Source organism: Gobius niger (assembly GCF_951799975.1).
Source record: "Gobius niger genome assembly, chromosome: 17".
NCBI classification, from domain to species: domain Eukaryota; kingdom Metazoa; phylum Chordata; class Actinopteri; order Gobiiformes; family Gobiidae; genus Gobius; species Gobius niger.
Genome location: NC_136868.1, coordinates 14,206,521 through 14,226,448, shown reverse-complemented (window position 1 = coordinate 14,226,448; position 19,928 = coordinate 14,206,521). Strand labels below are relative to the sequence as shown.

At 40.0% G+C, this 19,928-nt stretch overlaps 1 protein-coding gene across 4 annotated transcripts in view; it reads left to right on the top strand.

The window, feature by feature from the left end:
- The window catches only part of ralgps2 (Ral GEF with PH domain and SH3 binding motif 2), a 92,017-nt gene extending 75,566 nt beyond the window's left edge, over window positions 1-16,451 (top strand). Inside the window, exons 10-21 of one of the 4 annotated variants that reach the window (XM_079575380.1) lie at window positions 4,161-4,298; window positions 4,496-4,586; window positions 4,660-4,727; window positions 5,265-5,403; window positions 5,480-5,631; window positions 7,107-7,161; window positions 8,934-9,011; window positions 10,765-10,870; window positions 12,187-12,279; window positions 13,499-13,604; window positions 14,007-14,098; window positions 15,004-16,451. In XM_079575380.1, coding sequence (XP_079431506.1) covers window positions 4,161-4,298; window positions 4,496-4,586; window positions 4,660-4,727; window positions 5,265-5,403; window positions 5,480-5,631; window positions 7,107-7,161; window positions 8,934-9,011; window positions 10,765-10,870; window positions 12,187-12,279; window positions 13,499-13,604; window positions 14,007-14,098; window positions 15,004-15,033 — 1,148 coding nt within the window. In that variant the 3' untranslated portion in view covers window positions 15,034-16,451. Of the gene's footprint in view, window positions 1-4,160; window positions 4,299-4,495; window positions 4,587-4,659; window positions 4,728-5,264; window positions 5,419-5,479; window positions 5,632-7,106; window positions 7,162-8,933; window positions 9,012-10,764; window positions 10,871-12,186; window positions 12,280-13,498; window positions 13,605-14,006; window positions 14,099-15,003 lie in introns of all 4 variants that reach the window. The other 3 variants (XM_079575379.1, XM_079575382.1, XM_079575381.1) reach the window with 3 other exon arrangements.
- The last annotated feature ends 3,477 nt before the right edge of the window (window positions 16,452-19,928 follow it).

Sequence of the window (19,928 nt, the reverse complement as noted above, 5' to 3'; positions counted from 1 at the left end):
TTGATGCAGTAGAAGTTTCTGTTCAGCTTCCTGTGAAGTATGAAAGTTCCTGTGAGACAGAAGTGGCATGAAGTGAAATATTTTTACAAAAGCTACTTTTTATAGTATAGTATACTTTTTATCAGTATTTCAGATTGATAATAGACTTAATAGTATAATAAGAAGCCAGTCCATTTTGATTTTAACCTCTTACCCCCAACCGTAACTAAGCACATTTTCTTCAGTTTGGCTTTACCTAAATCTAAAAGCTTCTGGACTGGAGCACACAGCTTTGAAATGAGGCGTTACACTGGTCTATAGGCTATAAGACCTACAAAACTGATCTAATAGGATCTTTTTCCTCACCTTGGTGCTGTGTTGTCATCACTTTGTTCATGTTCTTTATCTAATTTTTGACACTTTTATGTAGATTTTTTGGTCACATTTTCGTTTGCTCTTTTGTGGCTTTTCCATCACTTTTTTTGTCACACTTTCGTCCGGTAATTTTGGTGCTTTTTTGGCGTTTTCATCCTCTGTTTCTTCTCATTCTTGTTACTATCTTGACACTTTTTTCAAGAAGCTTTTAGATTTGAGTAATGCCAAGCTTGAGGAAATGCATTCGGTTAAAGTGGGGGTTAAGGGGTTATCCATATTGTTCTCAGAGGGCTCTACTTTCAGAAGCTTCCTCTCGCTCTTGTTAACTGACTTTTGGCTTGTGCGTCTTACATCTGAGAAGATTCCACTGTAGATGAGAGCGAAACATCCTCAACTCAATCAACCCAGTCCAGTCGACGATACTGGAGCATCTCTAATACGATATAGTTGTTTTGTTTTCTTTCCACTTCCCTCGCTTTTTGAGCTAACACCTATAAAACTCCTATGCCTTAAATACTTTCCTCTTCCTCATTCATGTTCTTTTAACTTTTCTCACTTCGGTTCTCAATAGGGATGTACCAATCCAGATGTTTTTTATTCCGATATGATATTCTAAATATTGTTTTGCCGATACCGATCCGATACCTATATTTTCAAAGCATTAAAAATGATGCAGCCAGTGTTACTTTAGAATGTTTATTTGTTATTATAACATGACCAATGATATTGCTTGGCTTTTGTAACAAACCTACTGAGTTAGGTCAGAAAAAAAGAACCACATCAGTATATAATCAGAATTTTTCACATTTTTCTTATGCATTACTTAACATAAAACAATAACTATTTAAGTGGAAAAAATGCAAAGTTAGTTTCTGTCTCAGCCTTGATCAGTTTTCTTTAGCATTAGCAGCTTTAGCATACTGATGCTAACCGCTGCATTTTGTGCCGTTGAAACTAATTTGATTGAATTCCCCAGGTTCTTGGCTTTCCAATGATATACAGCAAGTGCATTCATTTAGATTTAGGTGGTAAAAGTCGTGTTTTTAAGGCGTTGAGAGCCAAAACTGGTATCGGTTCAGTATAGGATATTTGTAGCCGTTACCCAATATCGTTTTTTTTTTTTTCAGTTTCGGCTCCGATATTCGATACCAGTATCAGATCGGTGCATCCCTAGTTCTCAAAGCATTCTCCAAAAGCTTACAAACATGGTCTCCGTCTCGTATCTCTCCCTTTAATCCTTGGTCAGATTCTGTTATTTTGCACACTGTGTGTTCAGGATTGAGATATAGGACTAATTGTGACAAATAAGTTATTGTAATTATCAAACCAACCGATGTAATAATTCATCATTTTCTGAACTGCAAACACATGCTGTGGGTTAGGAACACATGTGTATTTATTTATTTATTTATTTTTGAAACTCTCCACAATTGAAATAATCATATGACTTGTCAACTAATCAAAAAGTAGCTGACTAGCCGACTACAATGCAAAAACAATTAGTTGCACCCTTGTTTGTCATGTTTGCAACATCTGTGAAGGGAAACAATGGGTTTCTTGGAAGAAGAGTGGGAGGTTGTCATGTAATGGAGTGTGTGATAAGTTCTCCCACATCTGCTCTCAATCTCACTGCTGGCGTGTGAAGTTCTAATAGACGGAGGTGGGAAGAAGAGACACTCCAGTGGGTCACTTTAGGAGCTGTTAATCTTATCTTCAAAATGGCAGACGTTGCTCCTGCCTCTTGATATTTATGTTATGAAAGACGAGGAATTTCAGAAATGGTTCAAGTTCGCCAGGAAAGGATGAAGCAAAAGATACAGTGAAGAAAACAAGATGTGCTTGGACGATAAATGCTTGAAATATCAGCTGATGCCTGTTGCCTAACGCAGTCGAACGCTAAAATGGTTTTGTGTTGTGATTGTAAAGGCATATGCTGTGAGAAGTTTGTTATGTGCCACTCGAAGCACATACTAAATGTGTTGTTTTGCCTTATTCCCGTCCAAAGTAGTATTTAAGCATTGGGCAACTGTGGCTCAGTCGTCTTATAACCAGAAAGCTTTGTCCTTGGGCAAGACTTTTGTAATATTTAATCAATTGTGCAAAACCAACTTGCCTTACCTTGTTTTGCCTCTCAGTCATTATGCAAATAAGAGAGTGTAAGGTTTTGGCACTTTGCTGGAGGTGGTGGTTCTTTACAGGCTGGTCGTTATGTGCAGGAAGTGACACCTGCATTACAACTCTTTATGCATCAAAGAAAACCTGGACGTGCTACAGTGTCCTGCTCTGTTCTACATATTTGAAATGAGCCGTACCCTCAGTGTTTGGCCCCAACATCTCTGTTTCCTACAACTGTAAAGTTAACAACTCTGCCAGATGCACTCGAATGCCTTGATTTAACTGGGGTCAAGGGCACAAAATGGTCCCTTTTCTCCTTTTGTTCACAAAAGTTGTAGGACTCCATGTGGAAAACCTCGCGATTCCTGTTGTACTGGTCAACATTGAAATCAGTGGCTCAGTGTTTAATCTCTCAAGTAACCTTTCTACCTCAGAATTATTTAGTGTCCACCTAAAAGCCCTCTTTGTCAGAACAGAATCAAATGTATTATCTATTGGGAAACACTGAATGGATTACAATATGTTTCAGAAATGTAATTGGCTGTCTTATAATGTTTGCTATTACAATGAAAAGGTGAAAGGAAATAATGTGCACTTTACCAAAACACCACATTAACCTGTTTGTCAAGAGTTTTGGGGTTACATTTATAGATTGAAGCACATTTGCCTTTGGGTTGAGCAAAGATTTTTTTCATTCAGAAAACAAGATTGTTGTCAAAATGTGATTCTTTGCACTAGAGGTCGACCGATGTGGGTTTAAAAATTTTGGGGAATTGCCAACATGCACAGCTGATATTTTTGACCGATGTTTTTTGGCCCATTTTGGCCGTGCAGAGAAACGGTGCAGTGTCGACATGTTGGTGCAAATAAACATTTTACCCAAATCCATCGACTAAACATCAGATTTTTGCGATGAACATTTTCTCTCGTTTTCCGTTTAAATGAATGGGCTTCGTGCTCGAGTTGTCAGGACAACGGAAGTGCTGAGACAAAGCAAAAAGAGGCAAAAGTGGGCGGGGTGTTATAAGGTATTTAATCCTGTGTATGAAGCTGCTAAACTGTGTCAGTGTTGAACTGTGACAGCAGGGGGCGCTTTATTTGGGGCATAGGGCTGATTTATTAAACACATTCCTGTTTAGTCGGTATAGGCCTACTAGAGCTGCACCGATCCACGTTTTCTACTTCCGATTCCGATACTGGGGGTTTGAGTATCTTTCGATTAACCAATATCAAGATCCGTTCTTAAAGGGACTATACATACGAGTTGACATTTTTTAAAACTAAGCATTTTCCTCCCCCTACATGTTCCAGCCATGTCCTAATGTGTAGAATGAGCCCAGACCTTTTCATCACAACTGCCTCTAAAATCCTGCACTGTCACTCAGAAAGTTGTTACTTCGGGTCCGAAGTGCCGTCATGCACGAGCTTAATATAGAACCTGCAGTTCCACATAAGACCTGAGGTGGCAGTAGTGAGCATAAAATTGACAACTTGCATCTAGTCTCTTTAAAAGTGGCTTTCCAATCCAAAAAATGCAGTCTATCACTTTCGTTCCCGGAGGTATCGGCTTTTATCTGTGTTAGATCGGCCAATAACCAATATCGTAAAATGGCCAAATATCGGCCTGATATATCAGCTGACCTCTACTTTGCACAGTTCTAATAAGCCACTTCTTTGTGTTTCTGTTTCAGGCATGTACTTGTCGGACCTGACGTACATCGACTCGGCCTATCCCTCCACGGGCAGCATCCTGGAGAACGAGCAGCGGTCCAACCTCATGAACAACATGCTCCGAATCATATCTGACTTACAGAGGTCCTGTACATACGGTGAGTTGATACAGCAGTAGCATTATTCACAATTCAATTCAAAAGATAAGACTTTAGTGCTCCCAGACATAGTGATAAAAGGTTTAAGGAAAATGCTGAATAATGACTAGTAATGTGATTTACAGTGAAAGATATAAAAAGTGGTCATGTATGTTTTATTACTTTAGACTTATGTAACCATCTGCTGTCTTTTCCAGAGGTCCCTGTGATGCCTCATATACAGAAATATCTCAACTCTGTCAGGTACATCGAGGAGTTGCAGAAGTTTGTGGAGGACGATAATTACAAGTAAGTTCCAATCTGTTGTTTTCAGTGTGTGAAGTTGTTTAAGAGCAGGATCGTATTAATTGTTTATTTTTAGGTTGTCACAGAAAATTGAGCCTGGCACCAGCACGCCACGGGCAAACGCCTCTAAAGAGGACCTTGTGGGTGAGTTGCAGTTCAAATAGACAAAATGAATGTGATACATCTGTTTCCAGAGCTTTCAACTAGGCCTGTCACGATAACAAATTTGAAGTTCGATACATTGAGGCAGAAAAGTATTGCGATAAAAGATATTATTAACTCTAACAATGCTAGTTACTGTTAACTCTCAGGTATAAAAATGACAGTAATGACAGTAAACCTTTGTTCTAAAAGTGCATAATCATAACCTAAAATACCACACAAGCTGCAATAAACATGAAATATTATGTAACTTAATTTCTTCAGTTAGAAATCAAAGTTTTACAAAGAAAAAATAAGGGGGAAATGCTAATAAATGTAGAGACGATAAATATCAAGCCCAAAAATGTATCGTTTATCTGTTATTTATTGAACGATAAGTCGATGTAGTTAATATCATGACAGCCCTACTTTCAGCCAGATTGTAATGCTTGTTTCTCTTAAGTAGTTACTATGTTCATGCTTGGTAAGTGTCTTGTTGCCTGTTCATTTTATAGACATGCGTTTCTTGACTAATTTCAGGTCAGGAAGCCTCGGCCTCTCCTCTCTGTGGTCGAAGATGCACAATCACAGCTGAGGGAACCAAAATCCCAGCCACTCCTCCCTCTCCACGCAACCTCCTGCCCTACGGACACAGGAAATGCCACAGCCTGGGATACAAGTCCGTTTCCACTCGGTATGTGTCCAAATGTACCGATATGAAACAAAAGTAACATTATTCTCTTTCTTTGCTGCAGTTTCATTCACAAGATGAACACGGTCGAGTTTAAAAGTGCGACGTTCCCGAATGCCGGGTCCCGACATCTGCTGGACGACAGTGTGATGGAGAGCCACAGTCCGAGCAGAGGGCAGGCCGAGAGCTCCACGCTCTCCAGTGGGATCTCGCTCGGTAAGGCGCCAGGGGTTAAGGTTAAGGTCTCCTTTATTGCCCCCGCAGGGAAATCTGTCTCTGCATTTGAGCCATTCTAGGGAAGCCTATAGGGGCACACAGTCTCTAAGATATGTCCTAGTGGTACAGAGTTCACGTCAAGTTTAAACTTTAAAGAGCTACTCTTACCCCCACTTTAACTGAACACAAGCTTCTTGACTGGAGCTTACAGCCTGGTGTGATGCCTCACTTGGAAACAAAGACCCACTAAACTGACCGTATCTTTTTCGTTGCATTGTTCATGCTTTTTTTAAAATCACATTATTGAAGCATTTTTGCCGTGTTGTACCTTTTTTATTTTTTTCATCACTCTTTAGTCCCGTTTTTTAAATTGTTTTAATTGTGTCATTGTTGCTTTTCTGGCACGTTTTTGTCACTCTTTTTTTTACTTTTTTGTTGTGTTTTCATCCCCGTTTTTTTCAAGAAGCTTAGATTTGGGTAAACTGGAGAAAGTGTGCTCAGTTCAGGTGGGCCTTAAGAGGTTAAAGCAACAATTCAGGATGACATAGCGCCTCAGTTCCTAGTTATCCAGATTGTTGTTGATTTCTGGAGATTTTTATAGATTTTTAATTCACGCAGTCCTTATGTATGAAGAGTTTGGTGATGCTAGGCTAGTGCTAGGGTAGCGCATGTCTATGGTAACTAGTAGCCTGCGATTAAAACAGTCTGACCCGCTCCACAGTGCACCTGAGGCAAATCACTTACAACACCAGACTATCGACTAGAATAATTATAACCATTTTGTATTTTAAGGAACTTATGTTTGAGCAGCATCAGCTTTGAGGTTGTAAGCTACGCAACGGCGGAGTGAACTGCTAGAAAATAGTCCCTCAAAATGCGGTAATTCATGTAACGCAAGGTCGGTTATATTTCAAAAATTACTCTATTGACACAGACATTTATATGGTTAGTCTGGTGTTATAAGTGATTTGCCTCAGGTGCTCTGTGCTTGGGTCAGACTGTTTTTAATGCAGGCTACTAGTTACCATAGACATGCACTAGCCTAGCACCACTAAACTCTTCAAATATAAGGACTGCATGAATAAAAAAAATAAAAAATCTCCAGAAACACTCTGGATAACTAGGAAATGAGGCCCTATGTCAAAAATCCTGAAATATCCCTTTAAGCTTGAGGCTTTATCATCTTTTAATTCATTCAATGATTTATTGTCATTGAAGTGCAATCTTCCATGTAAAAGATATGTTCCTATTACAAAACTTTCTTACAATCACCCAGAAAGGATGACATATTTGAATAATATTTGGACTTGAACTACAAAGGAAAAGTGTTACATCTGTTGCTTACAATATGAATAGTTCATATGTTTACAGATAACAATAATTGAGAACCCAATTATGTTTTTTTTATCCTGGCGAGTGTGATTGTGTCGGTTTGTCTAGTGCAGCCCTTCTGACGTTTGTGTCTTTGTTTGCAGGGAGCAGTGAAGGCTCGGAGCTCAGTGAAGAGGTGTCATGGCCGGCTTTTGAAAGGTTCGTTTCCTCATTATTTTGTTTGTGCGTTCTCCTCATCCGCAACCTCCATCGTAAAATAACCTCATCTCTAATGCCAGACTTCAAGGCGCAGCTCTTCAAAACGGTCCACTTTAAACCTCGCCAGCCTCTCTCCCGCTCTCGCTCTCTCAAAGCCTCGCAGCCAACTCAGTCATGCCTCATTCCTCTGAGCAGCTTTTACCAAACGTATAAAAGTGCCTCTGCTTTTTCTGCAGCGTGAAATTAATTTAGTGTTCGGCTTTGTCCCCCTCGCAGTGGCCCACCTGCACCAACAACAGCAGCGCATGATTTCAAACCAAAGACTTTGTACTAACCTATAAGCCAGAACACCATTCCCTCAAAACTCCTAAATCACACAAGCTGGGTTTCTATTCAAATGCTAAAGATACATTTTCATCCATGTGTCCAAAAATCCTGTTGCCATGAAGTCTACTCAAGAAGAAAGCTGAGACCAGGCCACAGTGTAGTGTGCCTTGACGTTAAGACCAGAAAATCTATGACTAACTACTGCTCAATAGTGGTACTACTGTTGCTGCATCTATTAATACTAGCACTTGCACTACCACTATGGTTACAGCCTCACACAAGAGAAAAGCCTGTCCAGAAGCAGAGGTGGTTTGTAACGAAGCAAATAAATGAAAAACAGGACATTGTTTGAGGATCTCTACTTTACTTGAATAGGACTTTTGTAGAGAACTTCTTACTCTTGCTCCACTAGGTCTGAAGGAATGAATATAATACTTTCTACTACATTTCTAAGGCTCTGAAGTAAAAAATAAAAGGTATAACTTGGCAGGATGTTTTGTCCATTTTAAAGCCTTTTGCTGTACACTCCAGGACAGTAGGTGTCGCTGCCCAGATGTTCTGTCAATGACAAAGAAGATTTGTCCCTATCGCTCCTGTCGCCATACAGGAGTGAATTTGGGCACGAGTATTATTTTTTAGCCACATAGTTATTATTTGCGTCACTTAAACAAGAACTAAGTAACTTGTTTACCTTAATAAATGCTTTTCGTAGTTCCTCTGGGGCTAATACAAGCTTTAATGTGTCATGAGGAAGAAGCTAACAGGCTAGCGGGCAAAGCTGACAGCGGGCTAGCGCCACTTTAGCAGTGTTTACAGCTAAGTTTGAGTGAAAAAAATTATCTCCATTATGTAATTGGATGTACAATATTCTTCTCCAGCTCGTCTCCATGGAGATGTGACTAAAGGCAGCAGAACTTGAGTTTTAAACAAGTTATTTTCTCATCCAAATTCATTCGTGGATTTCCCACTGCCGTAATAGCATTTTCTGTGTCGAGCTGCTCATTTGGAGCATGTTTTGTACTGACGTCAACAGTATAGTCCAAAATGTTACGCAGTGTGCCTTTAAGTAATGAAATCAAGTACTATGTGTCCATCTAAGGTCATTTCTCAGATTATGGTCTGTTACTGTTACTAACTATTCACCAAATTCCAGATGAGTTTCATCTCTGCAACTTCAAACCAATATTAGAGGTATTTAGTAAAAATCAATCACTTCACACTTGTATCAATATTTTATTTTTTTGCAATTTCGATCTCGCAAAGTGCATTTTTTACGCGGTAATGGAAACCCAGCTTTTTGTTATAACTAACTTTTTAACACATAACATTCTCCCATTTAGAGCTGACCCATATAACGCAATGGACCAACCTTTTTTTTACTGAAACCCCACACACAGTGTTGACCAGTGTCCCCATCCAACCCTGTCTTATCCCGTTGTGAACAGGACTCGCTTCTACCACTCTCTGGGCCCAGTGACCCGAGTGGCCCGAATCCCCTACAGAGGCGTCCTGAGGCCCAGCAGGTACCGAACAGGCTGAACCAAACCTGTCCTTACTCCTTCTCTCCACAAGGGGTCACTGTGCTGGTGTTTCTTCAGGGGATTCAACTCTTCTTGTGTGCGCGGTGGAGGGGAGCGTGTGTTGGGATTTCTGTCAGATAACCCGCACCTCTTCTTTACCTCTTGGTTCTATTGCATGTGGAATTCACGGACAATTGACATTTACACCAATCAGGCAAAACATATAGCCACTAATAGGGAAATTGAAAAAGTCATCCTGCATTACGGAACCTCAAAGTTGGATTGGATTGGATTTCATTTATTTGATGGTCTCAAATATCCTTTGCAAACAACTAATTGTTAACCTCTTACCCCCTGCCTTAGCCGAGTGCATTTTCTCCAGTTCAGCTTTACTCAAATCTAAAACGCTTTTCGAATGAAGCTTGTAGGCCAGTGTAATGCCTCACTTGAAAGCTAAGACCTACCAAACCGAGCTAAACAGATCTTTTGTCTGTTTGTTTTTTTTTAATGCATTTTTGTCGCACTTTCGTCACTTTTTTGTTTGCTCTTTTGTCACTTTTTTGTTGCATTTTAATCTTCATTTAAATATAATTTTCGTCGCTATTTAGAAGCTTTTTTCAGATTTGGGTAATGCCAAACTGGAGAAAGCTCAGTTCAGGCGGGGGTTAGGAGGTTAAAAACTTGCTTACACTGTAGACAACATGGATGTGATTCTTGCTTTAGTTTAGTAGTTGCATTCATTCATTTCACAGTCCTAGTGGGATATAGTATAGAGTATTCTGTCTTAAAAGCCGAGAAATTAAAAGCAGGAGAAAAAAAGACAACTGTCGTTATTTGAGCGATGGTGCTGCATATAAAGCAGTGCTTGCAGTGTTATGCCTGATTGCTGTAACTGCGTAGTGAACTTTGCAGACTTCTCATTCCAACACACTGTATTATGGAGCTAAAAAAAAGTCTCTCACAGCTCCACTCATAACTTTTCTTTCACATGGAAATCCTAACATACAATGGTACGGACCCTTGACTGTGCTTTGCTCATAGCTTTTACAGCAGTTGCATAATAAGCCGTCTTTTTTTTTTTTTTTTTTTTTCCTTCTAGTGGTTTTCAAATCTGTCTCTTTCCACTAGGCTTTTCAGGCTCTTGCTCTGGGCTTCCCGCTCGACAGACACAATCTGTTCACCATCTTGTCCAGTCCTGCGTAACATTATGATCCTGTAACTGCAAAGATTTATATCTGTAAAATCGTCCATTTGGAAACACACTTTAAGCTACATTTTTGTGTTGCAGCTCAAGTGGCTCAGCAGGTTGTGTCTGGGGTTTTCTACTCATTGTGCATTGCCTTATTTTTTGACAGCACTGTGCAAAAGTGAATTCATGAGGGCTATAAGGATTTTGTGCTATTTTGAACAAAAAGATTGTTTCACTGACCAAAGCGGCAGTGAATAATCTTGTTAGTTATTCTGTATTGTAAGATTTGTTTTTAGTGTGACTCATTAAACAGCATTTACCCCTGAATTAGAAGATATGTGATACTCTGTTTTGAGCCCTATATATCGTTGTGAGATGGGAACAGTGCCGGGACCGAGGTCTGTGTTCTCCTAATGTTTCCAGACTTATTTAGTGTTTTATATTATGCACTGATACACCATTTCTTTATGTTCTTAAAAAAAAAAAAAAAAAAGGTCTTGGACTTTTGCACAGTGCTGCTTGGATCCTTTTTTGTACCAATAAATAATTTCTGCCTTTCCTTTGCAGCTCAGCGGAGTCGGAGGAGTTGGCGGTGCACCTGTATCCCGGGGCGGTCACAGTGCAGGGCGTTCTGAGGAGGAAGACGGTGCTGAAGGAGGGCAAGAAACCAACCGTGAGCTCAGGCTGCGTTTTACAGCATACATATGCACTATTACACTGTTGACCAAGTGCTTTTTCTCCGGTTCAGCTTTACCCAAATATAAAAGCTTACAGTCTATAGGCCAATGCATTGCTAAGACCTACAAAACTCATCTAAACAGATCTTGTTGCCGCGTTGTCGTCCATTTTTTTTCCTTTTTTTTCATTGCTTTTTTGATAGTGTTTCACATTTTTGCCACATTTTTGTTATTTTTTGGCGCTCTTTTGTTGCATTTTTGTCACTTTTTTGTTGCGTCTTCATCCTTGTTTCCATCTCTTTTTTTTGTTGCTATTTTGACGCTTTTTTCAAGAAGCTTTTCGATTAGGGTAAAGCCAAACAAAAGAAAATGGGCTCTGTTAAGAGATTAAAGGAACAGGCCACCGTTTTTTTTCCATACTGAGATATGTTCTTACCTGAGCTTCGATGAGTTGATACGTACCTGTCTGATCTGTGTGCCCATGGAAGAGCGTGGTAGCCTCTAACTTCACCCCCGTTTGGAGCTATAGGAATACATTGGGGGAGGCCAAATGCTAACAACATCTTTAGTTGTTTTGTGTGACTGAGTGCACGCACATAGACCAGACAGGTACGCATCAACTCGTCTAAGCTCAGGTAAGAACATATTTCAGTATGGAAAAACGTTGGCCTCTTCCTTTAAAATAAAGCTTCTTCATTTCAATTTACGTCATTCAGGCCCAGCCCCCCCCCCCCACACACACACACACATATAAATGCAGTGAAACGTTCCTTTATATCGTCCAGCTACCACCACAACGACAACAAATGTGCAGAAGACGGACTTGAGTGCCCCAACTTTCATCCCGTCTTTTTTTTTTTGTACAGTTGTGATCCTGCAGTGTAATGCATTAAAAGTCAAGTCGGCACCGAACCTTTCAAGTGTAGAAACGGCAGATGAGAAATGCATTATGCGAAGGGCATCAACACCTCCAGCTACTTAATGTCTCCGTTTTCTTTTTTTGTGCCACTTTTTAAATCCTCCGGGCCATGTCTGTACTTCTGCAGAACCAAAGCCTTTTCTGTTTAGATTAGCGAACGCTGTTATTGCTGGACACTCAGAAGGCAGTTTGATTTATGAGCTTGTTAAAGTCATATTTTTACCATTTCAGCGAAGAGCAACAATATTCATTACAAGGTTAAACCACCTGCCGCTCAGTTTTTCACTACCGTTACTGGGTGCACTCCAATGTGCTCTTTGTCCAAGCCGGCGTAATGTCCAAAGCTGATGACCGGCCTTTGACCTGACATGGTTTTCACGTGTGTGTCTTTAGGTGGCGTCTTGGACCAAATACTGGGTGGCTCTGTGTAGTACCCAGCTTTACTACTACGCTGCCAAGTCCCTGAAGGCCACAGAAAGAAAACATGTAAGTAAATAAAAAATGCATACATTTTGATGAACAAATGTAGTTTAGCACTTCAGAGATACCGTAATTTCTGGACTATAAGTCGCACTTTTTTCATAGTTTGGCTGGGGGTGCGACTTATATACTCAGGTGCGACTTATAAATTAAAATATGCAATTTCACACGTTTGTTATTTTCACACAGACAGCCGCTACAGGGCGCTCTCGGCTAGTATACCGGTATCTGCTACTCCTGTGCCACGGAAGATTTAAAAAACGGTAATCGAGCAGAAGAAAGAAAGTTTGGTGTGAGTGAGAGTCTTGAGGGGTGGCAAAAAGCGGAGGTTACTTTTACCGTAATAAAGGGAAGAAAAAAAATAAACTCAATGGCCACAGCTCGAGGAACGAGTTTGCAAATGAGAGCTTAACAACATGATGCCGTGAGAGGCTTGAAAACAGTTCCTCCATGCCCAGGTAGTTGCCAAGGCTGCTGCCACTTGCTCCAGAGTGACTTATAGTCCGGAAAATGCGGTATTTACTTTAAGTGTAAGAAGCTATAGGTTATGGTATCAAAGTTAAAATAGAACAGTTGAGCAGAGCAGAAGCTTGTGGTCTGGCACAATGGGGGGCACAGATGGGAGCACTCACTGAATAATCGGCCCAGTGACATCAGCGCGTCCCATGTGTCACTCAGAGGGTAATGAGAACAGCGTGCAGAGTTTGGACACACAAGGCGCTAACACTGTATTTGGTTTCCGATGAAATTAAGGAGAATTTAGTTAAAGAAAAAAATTGAGGTATAGACTTGGACTTGGACAGACTTTATTGAACCTTTTTAGAGGCAGCTTAATGAAGAAAAGTTTAGAAATATTCCTAGCACCAACATACAGATTTACAGATATGCACACATTTACGAAACAGAAAAATATTTTTTAAGTGTGTTTCACTCAAGTGTTGAATTCACTATAGGGGGCAGCAGAGGGATAGTCTGTTGGACCTGGCACAGATTGAGACTCCGCTCCTCCCGCTATATGAATACATAAACTTGTGGAATAAATCACAGGAGCGCTGACAGAGATTCTTTCCCAAAAGCTCCAACAATTTGCTGAATGTCTTTCTGTGTTCTTCACCTCCTTTCATCCTGTGCTTTCTTCTCAAAGAAAACCTACAGGCCAAAACACCTAATCTAACCTAACCTAATAAAAAGATAAATCTGCCACTACATTTGTCTTTTTGTGCAGTTTAAGTCCACGTCCTGCAAGAGCGTGTGTGTGGTGGGGCTCATGGCGATGATGGCGGACGACCCGGAGCACCCGGACGTGTTCATGCTCACCGACTCGGAGCAAGGTAAGGCTGACCTCATGAAATATCCGCAAAACGCAGATGAGGGAGATAATTCGCTGAGGCATCCCATGACTCGACACGACCAAAGGGTCCAGCGTTCATGTCGTGCCCAACATTTGAAACCTATTCTTTGTGAGGTCGGCTGCAGCTTCCTTGAGTCCACATCTAAATTCAGTCCACTCGATCAGACGGACAGACGTGAGGCGCATGCAAGTGTTATCTGCCTCCTCTCTCTGTTCCAAATCCGGCTGCTTTTCTGCACACGCTTTGCACTGATCAGGTTTTCAGCCTTGGCTCTTTTTAGAAGGCGTCCGCTGAGCCAAAGTCAAGTGAGAGTTTCCAGAGATTGAGAAAAACAGGTTAGGAGATTTTGGCGCTCACGTTGTTTTTGTCTCTGTTGCCTAGGTAACACGTACAAGTACCAAGCAGGAAATCGAATGAACGCTTTACTCTGGTTCAAGCATCTCAGCGCTGCCTGCCAGAGCAACAGGCAACAGGTAAAACACACATCTCGGTAACACAAGACAAAAGATCATATTACCTCACTGGAGCAGTTTTAACTTTTATGCTCAAACACATCACTATTAAAGCAAAGGCAAGCTGAAATACAGTTAACGTGTCATATATTTATGCTTATTTTGCGGAGTTTTAGCCATATGGTCATGGCAATGCGAACATCTGTGGTCTTTCTGACAAACTTTATGTCGCATACAGTACATGGACACACGATAAGTGTAACTCATGCCCTTAAAGGCCCATTAGCGCCACTGCAGGTGTCGTAGCATGTTGCGTTTTCTTTTTATTAATTGTCCTTGAGAGTAAATTCTACACTGACACAAAAGACAAAGGGAGAGAAGGATATTGTACATTATGCCACAACCCAATTACACAAAAATTATGGAGATCATTTTTGTCACTAAGATTTGGCTATAAAGATTGTTAAAGTGGCGCTAGCTCGCAGTTAGCTTTGCCTGTTTGCCTGTTAGCTTCTTCTTCGTGATCCCATTAGTGTGTATTGTACCTCCGACCCGGAGGCAGGGAAGTTGCAAGTGTGGTTTTCTGGCCAGAGACGCCAGGGGGACATGAACACTTGTATTACCCCCAGAGGGACTACGAAAAGGATTTTAAAAACATTAGAACTCAAACAGAGACACACATGTGTAATCGAAGCATAAGTTGCTCTTGCCATTTGTTTTACCAAAAAAGCGATCCCGAATTTTGTGTAACTGTAAAAGTAGCAGCAAAAGAGTTTTATATTAATCTCTGTTGCACCAGACATACAGTAGATGCATAGATTGGATCACTCAAACACTTGATAATAAGTAATGAAAATGTAATACCTTCTCTACAATGTTATATTATATAGTACTTTTTCCACCCTTTGTTGCTCCTCTGTTTCCAGGTACCAGCCAATCTAATGTCCTTCGAGTGAGCCACATGTGAAGCTGTGTGAAGGAGGAGCGGTATTGTGGTCAGTAGGGGGCGCTGTCACTGCCATGAGCCCTGAAGCCAAACGTTACCCAGTCTACGTCTCCCGCCACCACTGCCTTAACCAGAAAAAAAACCACGAGTCTGCTTGTATGTGTGCGCTGCCGTGACGATGTCGGACACTTTCTTGGCTTGTATTGACTACTGAACATGGATGCACACCACTGCTCCCGTCTCCCACCTCCTGTTGTCGTCGTTTTTTTTTTGCGGTTTAGCACTTGAGAAGAGCCATTTTGACTTTTCTCCACGGAAAGACAATTAAAAAATAATACTTTTTGTTTTTTTAAGTATTTTTAATGGTCTCCCGCTGCTTGAACGTCGGACTTCATTGTACTTTTATCAGACAGCACATCGGACGCTCTCTCAGTACAAACTCTTTTAATTCTTTTCTTTCGTTCTTCACTCGTGTCAACTTTGGGATACACCGTTTTATTTAACACACTTGCACTCCTGCACATAGACTGCTGCGATTGCATAGATGGAAATACATACTAATAAGGGCTCTACTTGGCAATCAAATCCAGCATTTCCTCACTTCCTGAATGTGTCTCTTTTTAACATAACGGTTTGTATGTTTGCTAAGTGTGTGTGTGTCTTTGTAATAACTTGCTCGGGTGCGGAGAAAACGGGGAAAGCAGGGGTCCGGGGGGGTAAAAAAAAAAAAGAAAAAAAGAAAAGTTACATTTACAGCTGTTGTGTCTGTAGGTACGGATTAACCCAGAAGTCTAAGCTAAGACATGGTCATTGTTACTTCTGTTATTTCGCGTTGCTCAGTTAGTTCTCCAGTTCGGCTTTTATCACTTTGGTCCACCACAATAAACACTAAAAACGATCTGAAGCTGTGAAAAAGAAAAAGAAAAGCCCAATGAGGTATCCATATGTCTCGAATTGTCGTTTGGGGACGGACTTTTTTCAAAGCTACCTGGAGCCATAACGTTTTAAATCATTTGTTATTATCTTTTGTGCGATGAGTTGTTGTTTTTTTTCCTTATTTTGGGAGAGATGGTGCAGTTCACAGTATTACGTTGTGGTAGAAAATTGCACGCCGTATTAGTCTGTTACATTTATTTGTGAAAGTTTGTGTTTTCTTCCATTTTTTCTCTTTTTTTTTTTTTTCTTTTTTTTGAGTATTTTATGTATTTTAGATTTTTTTTATTTTCTCATTATTCTGTGTTGGTCATTTATAGATCGTTAATTATATTGCTTTGAAATGGTATAAGCACCTTGATTAAGATTGGTGCCAAATGATGCAAAAGTAGTGTTTAGAGGCAGAGCAGCAGAAGGGCGAGCTAAAAGCAGGTTGCAATAGGACAGTAGTATTTGTTTCTCAATTGCAAAGAACATGATTTTTTTTTGTGTGCGTGTGTGTGCGTGTGTGTGTGTGTGTGTGTGTGGTATATTACAGCCAAATGGAGGCAGATTGTGATGACAATGGCCACCTGGAATTGAAATTCAAAAAATTACATATTTTAAACATTGTACATTGTACATTACATTGTATGTTTACACAATCATTTGTCCCAAAAATATCTTTCTATCTGAACATATTGTTGAAGTCAAGGGTAAAATATTGTAATGGGGTGGGGCTTCAGAATTTTTCCAGACCTCTTAAAGGATTTCAAATTTCCATTGTTTAGTCCGGTTCACTATGTAATTTCGGCGGATTTTTAGTATCAAAACTATATAAAAAATAATAATAATTAAATAAGTAATCAGAAAAACAATGATTCCATTTGCTCTGATGTGTAAAAAAAAAAAAAAAAAGAAAAACATTTATATGGGGAATAAAAAACTTGCAAAATTTGGCAGAAAATTTCATTTGGTCGTTCCAATCAAAAAACGTGGGCAAAAAGTCAATGAAGCCCTTGTCATATTTTTCACGGTGTTGCCATAGCGATGACCAGTACTCCCCATGGTATAATTGCACAATTTTACCAAATGACAAGGGCAAATGGAAACATTGTTTTTCTCATTGCTTATATCATCATGTTTCCAAAAATATATAGTTTTCATACTTTCCATGAAAATCCCACAACAGTGGAGATCTAAACATTGTGAACCAGACGAGTTGTTGATTCTGAAAATACATTTCCTTTGCTTTACTTTAATCTGACTCTGATAATGAAAGTCAACTGTCGACCCATTATAAAACTCAAAATCTTTATAAATATTAAGTTCTGTGGTAAATTGCATAAATTGCCCGGGATGTGGAAAGCTTTAAAGCCATATAAGCCTGAGTGCAAATGTTTAAAGAAAAGGCTAATTAATATGAACACTGGGGTATGAATACTTTCTGAAGCCACTGTGTCCCTGCTGCCTGTCCAGTCCTGTCCAGTCCTTAAAAAGTTGGGGCACAGTATATAATGTAAGTAATAATAACTTCAGAACCCACGTAGCAATAAACACTTACCACTTATTAGAACGGACAGCATCGTTCAACAAAACACACAGAAATATTTACAATAAAAAGGAGAAAACCTGATGAATTTGCGTGTTAGTTTGTCTCAGTAATTGATTATGTTCAAGCCAATCATCAAACTGATCTGTCATTGATCTTTTATGAGGCAATTTACTTTCTATACGGTGCCCCTGCTTTATTGGAATTTGAAGTTGTTGCCATTTGCCACTGTGAACGTGTATGATTGCCAGTTTTTCAGATTGAACCTATAGTATAGAAATTACAACACGTTTGATTGAGATATAGTTGTAGATGTTTTTGTGTAGGTTTGAATATGGCCAAAGATGGACAAACGGTGGTAATGAGAGCCCCAAGTTGAATTTTTGTGCACAAATGTCCCTATTTTCTACACTTTAAATTCGAGTCCGATCCATGACCGGCAATGCTCCGAGGCAGAACAGTGGGGAAACTGAGTCCACTTAATGATTTCTGGGCCCTGGCTTCATCGACCTTACAGTATGCTGTAGTGCCATGCTGGTGTGGATAGAGAGAAACTAGAGAAATGATGGCAAGTGACAATGGATTTGTGTTTTGTATGGTTTGAATTGTCATACTGGCGCTATGATTGTGGCTATGTGTTATATCCAAATTCAAAAATGAAACGTACTGAAGGCTGGATACTAATTATTCGACCTGGGAGGGAGAGGGATAAGTCAACGAGAAGAAAGTGCAGGTTGTCTCTTAAAGCCTTAGTGCTCTTAAATCCTTCCAGAAGCTCAAAAGATGGACATGTAAAGACCTTTTTTTTTCTCCTCTCAGTGATGCAAGAGAAATGTTTATTGAACTTGCTATATGTTTGTGTGAATTTATTTTGGTGTTCATCTTTCCCTATGTTTTTGTCAAGCTTGTTTTGTAAGTTTACATTATATTGTGTTCATTTTGTGTACAGTATATGGCCAAAATAATGGATGCGATGTGAAAATGTGTTAGAATAAGTTTCCATTTAAACCCCAGCTCCCATTCGATTTAATTTGGAGCCCTTTACAGTAATTATGCAAAAGGATGCCCCTCCCCTCCTGCCACCACACCACAACAGGTCATAGTATTTCCTATATTTTGACCATATTGTAACAAATGCACAATTCAATCTGTATTAACTGCTTCCATGCAATGTCTGAAGAGGCTGAAATCCCACATGTGTCAATCACTGTTTACAAAGGACGTCCATTGACAACCTCTAAATGATTGCAGGTGAATGGGTTGATGGAGTGGATGGCCTGTATGAACTCTGCCCCTTGTACCTGGCTGCGTGTACTGTCTGACTGCCTGCCCGCGGTGCGATTGTGGCGGCGCTGTGACCTCAGTGTTGAGCGATGCGCTGTTTGAGGTTTGACGACTGAGAAACCAATAAACACTCTGCCTTTTTTACTCCACACGCCTGGGTCTGCAGCTCATTACTGTGTTTCTGTAAAAAAAAAAAGAATTGGTATGATGCCAAGTGATGAGCATTAAAAGGTTACTTAAATAGACACCGTGCCAAAAAATTCTTAATGTTTCTTTTGAGAGTCCTAATTTGAGATCCACGTGAGACTGTTTTATCTCCAGTTTATGCCACTATTCAGGGACATGCTATAGTTGATCGTATATTGGACTGAAAATCTGTCAATGTATAAGTGGAAATGACCTCACCTCTAGTGCAGGGGTTCGCAAGTTTGCTTGGTGGTGGAGAGTCCAAAAAAAACCTCTCCACAATGGCAATTGTCAAAACTAATTCTCCAAATAGTGTCAATTATTGGTCAATTATATAAATCGTGTGCTGTCACAATTCATTATTCAAAGTCAGCCTGGGGCATTTGACCTCCAGGTCTATGTTCCCGCCTCCTGAAGGTGTGTCCCATTTTTGCCTCCCCTTTATTATTTGGCAGTACACGTTTGTTGAAAGAAATGCGTTTTATTTGATTAAATGACAAGGGGTGGTGCGGCATGTTTTGTTTCAGTTATGAGTTAACACACGTATTTAACCTCTTAATCCCCACCTGAACCGAGCACATTTACTCCCATTTGGTTTTACCCAAATCTTAAAGACAAAAATGAGACACAAACATTGCAACAAAAGAGTGACCAAAAAAAGAACATGACAAAATGACAAAAGAGCAACAGAAAAGAGACAAAAATGCAACAAAAACGCGACAAAAGGGCAACAGAAAAGCCACAAAAAACAAATATGTGGCAAAAATGTGATGAAAACCCAACAAAAATGTCAAAAACGGTGACGACAATGTGAGCAAAAAGATCCATTTAGATGAGTTATGTAGTTCTTAGCTTTCAAATGAGGCATTACACTTGCCTATAAGCTGTGATCTGGAGAAAACGCACCCGGTTAAGGCGGGGGTAAAGAGGTTAATAATATAAACTGTAATTAACTGCCTTCAATAATTAAT